The 12018-nt window shown below is 36.8% G+C and overlaps 2 protein-coding genes across 3 annotated transcripts in view; one reads left to right on the top strand and one right to left on the bottom strand.

The window, feature by feature from the left end:
* The window catches only part of unc13bb (unc-13 homolog Bb (C. elegans)), a 75480-nt gene extending 68206 nt beyond the window's left edge, over window positions 1–7274 (bottom strand). For both annotated transcript variants that reach the window (XM_057321364.1, XM_057321365.1), the window contains exon 1: window positions 7067–7274. In XM_057321364.1, coding sequence (XP_057177347.1) covers window positions 7067–7088 — 22 coding nt within the window. In that variant the 5' untranslated portion in view covers window positions 7089–7274. The remainder of the gene's footprint in view (window positions 1–7066) is intronic.
* A 980-nt stretch (window positions 7275–8254) lies between these two features.
* Window positions 8255–11979, top strand: stoml2 (stomatin (EPB72)-like 2). Its single transcript, XM_057320320.1, has 10 exons — window positions 8255–8437; window positions 9202–9354; window positions 9436–9535; window positions 9625–9683; window positions 9761–9862; window positions 9982–10116; window positions 10204–10348; window positions 11218–11297; window positions 11434–11562; window positions 11660–11979. The coding sequence occupies exons 1-10, from the start codon at window positions 8393–8395 to the stop codon at window positions 11789–11791; spliced, it is 1080 nt and encodes a 359-aa protein (XP_057176303.1). The 5' UTR covers window positions 8255–8392; the 3' UTR covers window positions 11792–11979.
* Window positions 11980–12018: the final 39 nt, after the last annotated feature.

Here is a 12018-nt window from a genome sequence, read left to right as displayed (position 1 = left end):
ATGAAATTTAGCAGCATCTAGTTGTGAGTTTGCGAATTGCAACCAACGGCTCACTCCCCCTTCCCTTTCAAAGCACTAGGCCGACTCTCACAGAACTAATATGTCGTCACGTTTTCACTTCTTTGCCGAAGGAGATAACGTATTTACGAAACGCTCTGTAAAGCAGTTTGTCCCTTTAGGGCTACTATAGAAACAACATGGTGAATTCCATGCAAGGGGACACGCGCTATATGTAAAGAGAAATAGATTATTCTAAGCTAATAAAAACAACGCTTCATTGTGTAAGGTCTTTATATACCTCTAAAGACAAAGTTATGCATATTATATTAAATTTCTATCAACAGATAATCTTATTAATTACACATTGGACCTTTCATTGATGAAATTGACAAGATAGTGACACAAGAGCAACATGGGAAATTTTCTTAAAAAACTGAAAGCACCTCATTACGTTGTTTGAGTGAATTCACAAATCTGTGTGCAAAGGTCAACTATTATGAAGAAACAAAATATAAAACAGTTTTCCAATTTCTTTTTGGGCCACTCTGTAATTCCCATACATCCATTTTGTGTTATTTCATGAGTAATTCAGAGCAAAACACAAACTCACATCTCACCATTTTGAAAAAATGTCTCATGTCATGTCCGAATGCAAGACCCTCGCCACAGCCATTAAATAACTATTATGGGATTGTGCTGTGATTTAGAGGATTTACTTTTGATAGCTGCTTGAGCCTCGTGTGCTGCCTGTAGGATGAATATGCCAGATGGATGCTGGGATTGGATAGCAGAGACATCACAGTGGATTAGGAAAAAACATCACCATAAAATCTCTCTGGCTATCAAATGAGATGTATTGCACATGAGAGCAGAACTCTATTTACCGGAGCCTTGTGGGACATTACGATGTTGCCCGAGACAAAACTAGACCTAAACACTTTCAACAAATGAAATTTCCTAAATAATTTCCATAAACATTTACTCGGTCATTTTTAATCAAAGTCACTGAGTGCAGCTGTGACATGTCAGAGGGGACCTCCATTTATTTATCATTGGAGTTTGAGTTCCTCGCAACAGGGCCGTGTTGGCTTGCTTACCGGGACACTGCTGATATTAGATATTAGATAATTTTACAGGTTCGGTAAATTCTGTTAACATCGCTTTATTAGAATGATCTTGCTTGTTCTACAAACACCATGCACTGTACTGTTTTTCTTTTTCTTTTCTTTTCTCCTGTAAAGCTGCTTTGGAACAATGCAAATTGTGAAAAGCGCTATATAAATCAAATTGAAATAAACATTAAGATAAGAAAAGTTAATAATGCATTTAACAAGACTAGAAATCCTAGAAAGATCCAGAAATCCCTCCACCCACTGGTTGATGCAAATGAGATCTATTCGAGGTTCTATACAGCGTGTTTGACTATTTTCCACATTTCTAGCTGAATGACTCAGGAAAACGTAGGTTTCGCTATGGCCCTGGGTTATGGGCCACTGTGTCAGTGGAAACTCATTGTCACACATTACTGAGGAGCGGCTAATAATAGAAACCAATGAATTAGCATGTTTAAATTCAAGCCTTTACAAGATGCAATGTTTAGATTGAGGCGACTAGACAGGAAGCTTGTCACAGAGTTTCCCATGCAACGTTAGGCCGAGGTCCGTTTACGGAAGTAGTGCCGCTCGGCGGCCATGTTTGCAACACCTCCAAGCAGACATTTCAGTCATAGCAAGACTATCCTATCTACATTAATGAGGGAGGAAAGATATTTCTAAAATAGCTGGCAAAAATCTCAATTAAATAGCATATTTCCAAACAACATTTCAACCTGACATCAACTGTTTTGTTTCCTACGCTTATATTGCGGCAAACATTTTTAATTCGCTTCAGCTACTCCGCATACATACAAGTTGGCAAGCACCTCACAAGACTATATGTAGACCCTACCCCAGAGAATCATCAGTCTTTATTGACTGACGATTGGCTCTTTTTACTAAACGGCGGGACTTCCTATGCTGGAGCAGCCATATTGAGGGTTGCATTCCCTCTTTAATCAGTGTAATGTTCTACCCAAAATTATATAAAACGCCAATACGCCAAAACATGGGCTGCATCTGATATTACCTACTTACATAGTAGGGAAAACCAGTACGCATCTTGATTAGTATGTCCAAAATATCAGTAAAAAAACAGTAGGCAAGGAATTCAAAGAGCATGGGTCACATGACAATGAAAAAGATGGCAGATGCAATATGTCCAGAATGTGGTCACATATAGAATATACTGTTTTAACAGTATGTACTTAATCTAAATCAGTATGTAGTTTCTCAATATATGATTCTGAATGCAGGGGTTGACTTTGAATTGACTGAAATGGACAACATTTAAAACTGGGCATATAAGAACACCAGACAAACATTAAGATGAAGCAGGAAGTACAGAATATAAAGAAGGAAGTGAAATCTAAGCATCTGCTGCTGTTGTTGCCAGCGTGAGTCGTTTACTTTTCGACACTACGTTTGGTGGGAGGAGCCTGCTGGATGACTGGACGGTGCAGCAGCAGATGGCCAGAGGATTACATTTACAATCCCCCACTCACTCACTTCAATGTGATGCATCACCTTTAGATACACACTTAGCTCTCTACGTTTGTATTAAATCTCTTATCCTCTGCATTTTTGATTCCAGGGTTCATTGCTGAATATAACGTAATTTAAATGATTTTAGGACAGGCTGGATTTATTTTTTATTCACATTAGTCAAGGTTTCACGTCTGTTTTTAAATTATATATTACTTAATTTCTCATATCTTTTAAGTAAAGAAATAGTTTACCCAAATATGAAATTTAATCCATACTAGTTTACTCACCTGCATGCAATTCGTGGTGTATATGACTTATTTTCTTCAGCCGAACACAATCTGAGTAATTGTAAAAGTATCCTGGCTCTTCCTAGTGCTGTAATAGTATTGGATAGAGCTCCTTTAGAAGCTCCACAAACCCCATTCATACATTGTAAAAGTAATACACACAACTCCAAAGGGTTAATAAATGTTTTCTGCTGTAAAACAATATGTTTGTGAGAGTAAACGTTTTTATTTATCGATATACGAAAATGTTTATTCTAGAAAACATTATTTTTTATTTAGCAAGTATTCTTCGATTGTTATTAATGTGTATGTAAACACAACCCTGCACAATAAGATCAAATATTGCGTCACACAAACTCACACTGATAAGTTTGAATCTCATTAGTACTCGTGTGTCTCGTGACTAGTCGTTGTATGTGCGTTTCATCATGCTTCATATGACAAAACATACGAGACCCAATGAGATTCAAAGTTGAGACTTGGGGATCTTGCGTGCCGCCATTTTGCTTGTCCAGTCATGCATTATGTTTACATTGAAACAAAACTAAAGTTTAAAATATTAATATTTTTCTTACAAACATTGTTTTGCTTCATAATGTATTAACCCTCTGGAGTCGTGTGGCTTACTAGGAAGAGCGATGATATTATTTAAAAATATTCATATAATCATACACACCTAGGATCATATAAAAATAATCATATACACCTAGGATGACATGAAGGTTGCATATATAATGAAAATTGACTGCTGTATCTAAAAGCAGGGCCCACCATTTTTCTGCTTGCATCTATAATACTTTGTTAAGAGAATCCGCCCCTTTCACCTCCTCTATTGCTATGGTCGTGTCTTAAGACTTCTAAGCAAACATCCTGTTTGCACATGTACCATCTATCAGGTTGAGGATTGCTGTTGGGTCTCTCAGAAGGAAAGGCTGAGCGACAGGTGCTACACAAATCCAGAAGCCACATTCGACAAATTGTTACCATATATTACTCTTACAGTTAACTATACTGAAAGTTATTCATTCTGCAACAGCATTAATAATTAATTCCAAACATTGTGCAGAATCTTAATTCCCACATCAGGAAGTTACAGTAAGCAGGTGGATGTAGAGTTATAAAAGCCATCCATGCATACACGCTTCCCAAATACAGACATCATTACACAATCCTAGCGTACAAACCAAAGTGTACAAAGCCATCTGTTCTAAACTCATCTCTTTAATTAAACTGGGACCACACCAGATGAGCAATCCAAGTGTCTACAATAAAGATGATCATTTGATAAAACTTTGCAAATATGCACCAATTCAATTATTGTGCAAAGCTAACCGACAAAATCGGTCATACTGAAAGGTTTTCTTCTTTGAACAAAGCAATAAACCACAATTTTGTGAATCTGAACTCAAGACGTTTAGGTGTCTACATTTTTTCAGGAAGCAAGTGCATGTGACCCTACATGGACGCTCTTTCTTTTCTTTGTGTGTCTGTCTTACGTGGGTGCTTGGAGATGGCTCATTTGTGTGTGTAATGACATCGCCATGGAGATGGGCCTTTTGTCTGAAAGGCAATAAATAAAGAAACAAAAGCATGATCCTGATGAAAAGAGCGGGCCGTTGAGTCAGGAAAGCCAATCACGTGAAACGCTCCTCAGGTTAGTGTAAATACAAGCAATGCATTATGGGAACGAGAGTTGCTGCTGCTGTTACAGGGATGTACTGTATACACACACAAACTATTGCCATTCTCGCTTCATCAATATCGAAACCTCTAGATGTATTTCTACATTTACATTGTCTTTATATAAGCGATATCTTATGTAATAAAAGCTGTTCTACTGGTTTAATGTTCTTCTACATTTGTGATTACAGTTAAGCATACCAAGAAGAATTTGGAAACTGCAAGACAACGTGAAAGACGCAGAAAGGCTTAACAAAAAGCTTTTGTGAACTGTGACCCACCCACAAAGACCAACTTCACTTGCAAATAAAGTCTGTGTGAGAAAAAGGTGTCATTTGTGAGTTTCTTTAAGTCTTGGAAAGATGGAAACATGACCTTTAAAAATAAACAAACACTCTCTCAGCCCAGTTCCTGCATAAACACTTTCTTTGTCTCTTTGAATAAGTGACTTCCAATAATTGAGATTCATATGTAAGTATTTGTATTTGTGCAAATCTATTCGCTTCTGCTGATTCTTTTGCTTTAGCTTGCATGACGTCGGTCACTTCACTGAATCAGCATGAGTTCCTGAGGAAAGGAGGTGATGTGATAGTTACAGGCCTGTTAGGTCAAGGTTCTGCTTATATTTCCCTTTAACAAGGAAGGAAAGACTGCTGAAAACAATCTGCAGTGGCACCCATAACTGTCTCACCGCTAACTGACTGACTGAACGGTGAATAAGAGCGCCATGAACATTGTCACACAATTTTGGAAAACCATGAAATTTAGGTGAACGCCTTTAAATCTTCAGCCTTTAAATGTAAACTCTTCAAAGTTCCACGCAGAACCAAAAGACTTCCATGCCTTATTTAGTGCAGTTTGTAATGTTTTCTTTTCAAAACCTCAGAAATGAGTTGGTTTCATTCGTGTTACTCTGTCAAATAGCCAGGTCACCGTTTAAATTACATTAGCCTGAACCTATTAGCTGATGTGGATAAGAAAAGTGTGTCTCTCATCCAGAGGCCTTGAGTATTTTACTGTGTTTTTACTTTGGAAATATTTGACTTCCATACATAATAAAGCATGGCATATATCATACTTTTTACTCAACTACCTACCGTAATTTATTCAAAAATCGTTTTACTTTTTTATTTTATGAAATGTAGGAGTAAACTACATACATATATATGTATATATATGCTTCATACTGTAGTGAAGAAACATTTTTCCCAAAGTAAAAACACTCTGATAAAGATACTTGGTAAATGTACTTGAGTAATATAGTAATAAAAACTAGTAACTAGTAAAAAAGTACTGACCCACAAACCATGCTCAGCCTTCAAGCAATATGGTATGGACATTAAGCATCTTTCACCTCAGACAGCAAAAAGCAAAGCAGACATTGCCACTAGAGTAGATTGAATGTATAGATTAGAACGACCTGCCAGTGACCAAAGATAAAAGGCCTGTGAAGCTGCATGAGGAGAGATGAGACTCCTTTGATCTGCTTTCCCTCAACAGGTCCTGATCAGCTGGCAGCATTTACAAAATACTGCCTTAAATATGACTAAATATCATATTATAACAACACGACATCTAATTAAATTCTATTAAATACTATAATAAAGCTATATAAAAATGATATATTTTTAATTAAAAATATTTATCTTTTATTATATATTATATTGTGGTGAGAAAATCTGTTTTTCTCAGTGGCTTATACCAATACTTATATCTAGAGAGTAAAACGGCCGATGACCATTATATTTTCAATCTATAAAAATATAATACACATATTATATAATGCAGTTTGCCAATAGCAAGTGAGACATAAATAAAAAACATACAGAATTACAAAAACACTTCACTACTTAATTCAATATTCAATAATACTAAATCACTAAAAAATATTAGAAAGCTTTTGACCGAAAAACTGACAGAAGGGGAAAACTACCATTTTTAATATGCCAAACAGGCACAGTATTAAGAAAATAAGACAGTCAAAGTCTTAATTTCCCAGTCTGGCTAAATGATCGTTTTATAACTAATATATTTTAAAATACAGTATGCTATATATTGTTGTATAAAACTACAAGGATACAGATTAGCAGTAATCACAAATTTGTATTTCAACCAACTGCATGCCAAATCTTTCAGGTATTTTCATTAATCAAATGAATTATTTTTCTTTTTTTGCAGTTTGCATACGTTGTTTTCTCTTCATTAAGCCTGTTGTTTTTTTCCTTTAACTTTAGGTTTATAACGTCTGGTTGTTTGAGCTGTAGAGCGGCATTACATCATGACGACAAACAGCTGGTTCACTCCAGAACAGTCATATTATAATATTTAAACCTCTAAGTTCTTGCTTTTCTAATTATGCACGACATAAAAAAACACTTAAAACCAACAGTTTAACAAACTATTTGTAACTAAAGAACGGCCGTCTAACTTTTTTAAGAAACAACGTCAAATCACTGCAAGCTGACAGGTGCAAACACAGTTTTTGAGTCATAAAACATATTTTAACGTGGCACGTACCCCTCACGCAAAGGAGAGACATGGCAACCTAAGTTTTTCCTCTTGGTTAAATCCTGTGTTCATATGGATCTCAGCTGTGAAGCGTCCTGTCCGGTGACATTTCAAACGTTGTCACAAGTTAGTTCACTCCGCGTTAGCGCACTACTGAGGGTCGATGAAGTAACTGAAGACTTTACCACAGGTGACGCGTCCTGATTTCAAATGTCCCATCGCCATCATTAAACTGGATGTGTAAAAACTCACCGCATGAGGGGCGTGGTTTAGCAGGGCATTTAATTACGTCAAATTTGCCACTGACCAAGAAGGCGGGATGTGCTGGACTGTTGACCAATGGAAGAGATAATGGGTGTGGTCTATGGCTGGGTAAACAGAGAAAAGGAACAGGTGTAACGCTGATAAGTTCACAGAAGTGCAAGACAAAACTGAGATAAATTATATTTTCTTTTCACCGGTTTGTTAGAGGACTTCTTAAACAGCAAAAACATTTCACTTTTAGTTTTAAATAGACTTTTAGTGACCAAATCAACCTCCTAAATATAACAACATAATTAATCATGTGAACGTTTTATTTAGCTTGTTACAGTTTACATGATTTCTCTAAAAGAGCATAAGAACCCACTTTGATCAGTAGCCTATCGTCATTTATAACATTAAGAAGTTGGCATTTTGGGTTTGCTGAGCAGCATTTAACACCACATATCTTTTTAAGGTTAATGAACTTAATACTTAATACGTTGAATAGTCTGTAAAAGGGGCATCATTGTGGATACTGATGATAAGAAAAAACATCAACGGTAGCTCAATGAACAGGACAGGTAGAGTTCCCTTTTATGCTTAAACAATTGTCTATTTTTGTCTGTTGATGAATGTTATCACATGTCTTTTCCCGAAATAAGACAACATAATAAAAATGTTTATAATTTCTATATTCAACAACTAAGTTAATTTTTTCGATATCGCCATCTAGTGGTTGAATTAATCATAACGCTGCTATGGTCAAAAAAATGAAACAATAAAAAAACTCAACCCTGATTACGTTTTCATTCAGATACTTTAACTCACTGGCATGTACAATATAATTTGAGTGATCAGTCTAATTTTAAAAAATCTAATTTATGCGCATTTTCTACTGCGTGTTGCCCGGAACGTCACATTTACAGCATCGGTTTCCCTGAAACGCCCGGATGTGTTTCATTGACGCACGCGTGTGATGGTGTAACTTTGATTTCCGCAGCTGCAAAAGGGTCACGTTTGTAGGAGAAGCCTGTAAAGAGTTCATTCGTTTCTTGAAAACGATCTCTGCAACGGCTATTATAAAGGTAAAACATGCTCAGGACAGTGGTGTGCCGGGCAGGGAGCGGACTTTTAAAGGTAACACATTTGTGTAACTTAACTGTAATAAATGTCTCTTCTGTGTTTGACACTTGAACTGAATTTTACATTCTGCCTGTCATGTGCTTAAGCTTCTCTTGAAATCAGAAAGATTTTCAATACAATTATATACATTTGATTTTTATTATTTGTACGTTTTAGAGATACATTTCATTTTAATATCAACAATTCACTTAGATGTCTGATCATTGCAACATCAGCTACCTGTGTTACATCAGACTACTGTCAAACACTACTGAGTGTATAGAAACTAATTTACTACATGAATATCACTTAATTTACTGTCTTAAAAATGTCTAATTTTAGTGTCTGGACAGCAAAGAACAAATGTTGTTTTATATCGATTTATTATATATATATATATATAATTTTACATTTTGTGGTTGGATATTTGACAATTGACAATTTCACGAGTGTAGAAATTTGGAAATGCTGTTGTAAGATTGTTCTCAATATGAACTATGATAATACAGACATGAATTTAAATCGACAATGTTAAAAAAGTACTATTTGAACATTTTGTCAGTATGTACTTTTGAATTTACATTATGAATTAACTGCCTTTAAATAGTAAAAACAGATTTTTTTCATTCACCAAAATTATTAAAAGTATATTTATATAAGAATCATGTAAGTCATGTGGAATGGCCTCTCTCATTTACTGTACATTATCCCTTTCATTGTACTTTAATGTACTGTATATGTTGTAATATCTCATAGTATTCTGTCTCTTCTGCACACAGCATTCACGACAAACTGTGCCGGTGCTGTGGGGCACTAGAGCCCAGCAGCGATGGGCTTCCAGCCTCCCAATGAACACAGTGATTCTGTTCGTACCCCAGCAGGAAGCTTGGGTGGTGGAGAGAATGGGTCGCTTCCACCGAATTCTGGAACCAGTGAGTTCCTCGATCCCAAAATGGTTTCAATTTGTTTATCACTTGCATTTCCAGCCTGTAACATTGTTTTAACTTCTGCAGGGTCTTAACTTCTTAATCCCAATCCTGGACAGAGTTAAATATGTTCAAAGCCTCAAAGAGATAGTGATCGATGTGCCAGAACAGTCTGCTGTTTCCCTTGGTAGGTAACAGATGTTGGCATCTGTTTCACTTCTCTTTTACTATAATTAAATGGATTATTGAAATGAATCTGATACGTGTTGCCTTTAGACAATGTGACACTACAGATAGATGGAGTTCTGTATCTCAGGATACTTGACCCTTTTAAGGTAAGTTATAAAGGTATTCAGTAACTCAATGTTTTTGTAGACCTTGTTTTCTAAAATGTGTTTATTTTCTTCTAAAGGCCAGCTATGGAGTGGAAGACCCCGAATATGCCGTCACTCAGCTGGCACAGACAACCATGAGATCAGAGTTAGGAAAACTCACCCTTGACAAAGTGTTTAGGGTATGAACTGAGTCTAATACTAAAATAGTTTGTCCTAAAACTGTTTTGTCTCGTACTATATCTCTCTCAACTATATCTCTCTCAGCAAACATAAATTTCGTTTCATCATCTCCCAACAGGAGCGAGAGTCGTTGAATTCCAATATGGTCCATTCTATAAACCAGGCGTCAGATGACTGGGGCATTCGATGTCTTCGATATGAGATCAAAGACATTCACGTCCCCCCTCGGGTCAAAGAGTCTATGCAAATGCAGGTCAGAAAATAATTCTCGTAAACCGGCATCATTTTTATCACACATTAATCATATGACTGATATGATTTGCTGTGCATTACATTTCAGGTTGAGGCAGAGAGGAAAAAGAGAGCCACTGTTCTGGAGTCAGAAGGAACCAGGGAAGCGGCCATTAATGTGGCGGAGGGTCGTAAACAAGCTCAGATTCTGGCGTCGGAGGGAGAGAAGACTGAACAGATTAACAAAGCAGCTGGTGGGTTTATTTTTAAGATCTGGCCAAAAGAATAACATTAGTAGATCAGAATATGTTGTTTAGCATTAAAGTCAACTGAAAATCCAAAAAGTGTTTTTAAAAATTAAAATAAAACACCATACAGAGTAAACATTTAAGTGTGTTAAAGGGGTCATATGACACGGCTAAAACAAATATTATCGTTTGTTTTAAATGTAATGCAATGTGTATACACGATTTAAGGTTCAAAAACGCTGTATTTTCCACATACCGTGCATGTTTGTATCTCCTCTTTGCCCCGCCTCTCTGAAACGCTTTGAAAAGCGAGGTGTGCTATGATTGGCCAGTTAACCAGTGCATAGTGATTGGTCGAATACTGCAAGCGTGTGACGGAAATGTAACGCCTCTTACCATATTTGGAACACCAGGTTCCAAAGCAATTGTACTGACAGGTACGCCAAACTTACTTACATTTACGCATTTGGCAGACGTTTTTATCCAAAGCAACTTACATTGCATTATCCTATACATTTGTTTCTAAGTATGTGCAATCCCCTGGGATCGAACCCACGACCTTGGCATGGTTAACACCATGCTCTTACCACTGAGCTACAGGAAAGCTATACTTGCATATACATTTGGGCGGTCTTAGTCAAATCAGACCACGAACTGATGTAGATTTGTGAGGGTGTGGTTACACGAGGCGTTTCAGGCAGGTCTGGGTGAGCATTCGCTTTTAGATAGAATGCATCTTTTGTGCCGACACTTTAAATTTGGCAATTTTACGTGTCTAATACATGCATGGGCAACTTATAACACACCAAAGACACAGAAAAACACGTATTCGTGCCATATGTATAATTATGTATAATCTTTAATGTTCAATACAGGTGAAGCAAATGCTGTTTTTGCCAAAGCTGAAGCAAAAGCCAAAGCCATCAGAATGCTGTCTGAAGCGATCACTCAGAAGGTAGATCATAAACGTATTCATAGTATGCAAATTCGCACGTGTGAATAAATACGGTTGTACACGGAGTCAAAAATAGCAAGATTCAGGCCGTTTCACAATACTAAGGAATCTTATTAACATATAACTTTCTGTACAGAATGGAAACGCCGCAGCATCTTTTACTGTGGCTGAACAGTACGTGTCCGCTTTCTCCAACCTGGCCAAGGAGTCCAACACAATCCTTCTGCCCTCGAATACAGGAGATGTCAGCAGCATGGTCACTCAGGTCTGACTTGAGTTCAATAATGACAATCATTCTCAAAATGTTGTATCTTAATGTCAGTGGTTTAATTCTGTGACTCATTTCGGTCAAATCTTTACAGGCCATGGCTATTTACGGAAGTTTAGCCAAGACACAAGCTCAGAGCGCAACAGAGAAGACGACCCCTGAGACGACAGAGGTGCTGTTGGACGGGAACAGCACTTACGAAAATGAATCTGGACACAAATTTTGATTTATAACCAAACGCTAGCAATTCATTCTGGCAAATGGATATCAGAGATAATCAGTTGATACTTGACAGGTTTTGGTTGTAGAGAAGGAAAAATGAAAAGAATTTTACTGTTTGTGAGTTGTGAGATGTTGTGTTCCTCTTTTGTTTATCATTATAAAAATAAATTTGGGATATTTTGTTTCTCCTTATGATAATCTCTGACAGAGTAGCTACTAATAGATGACCAC

This window comes from Triplophysa rosa, linkage group LG22 (genome assembly GCF_024868665.1).
Source record: "Triplophysa rosa linkage group LG22, Trosa_1v2, whole genome shotgun sequence".
In the NCBI taxonomy this organism is placed as follows: Eukaryota; Metazoa; Chordata; class Actinopteri; order Cypriniformes; family Nemacheilidae; genus Triplophysa; species Triplophysa rosa.
This window is presented reverse-complemented; position numbering and strand designations above follow the sequence as displayed.

Bases quoted from the DNA above. Each gene is read 5' to 3' on its own strand.
- stoml2 (XM_057320320.1), top strand. From the start codon at position 8,393: ATGCTCAGGACAGTGGTGTGCCGGGCAGGGAGCGGACTTTTAAAG. The intron at 9,536-9,624 runs GTAGGTAACAGA...TGTTGCCTTTAG, and splicing joins ACAGTCTGCTGTTTCCCTTG to ACAATGTGACACTACAGATA. The intron at 9,684-9,760 runs GTAAGTTATAAA...TTTCTTCTAAAG, and splicing joins GGATACTTGACCCTTTTAAG to GCCAGCTATGGAGTGGAAGA.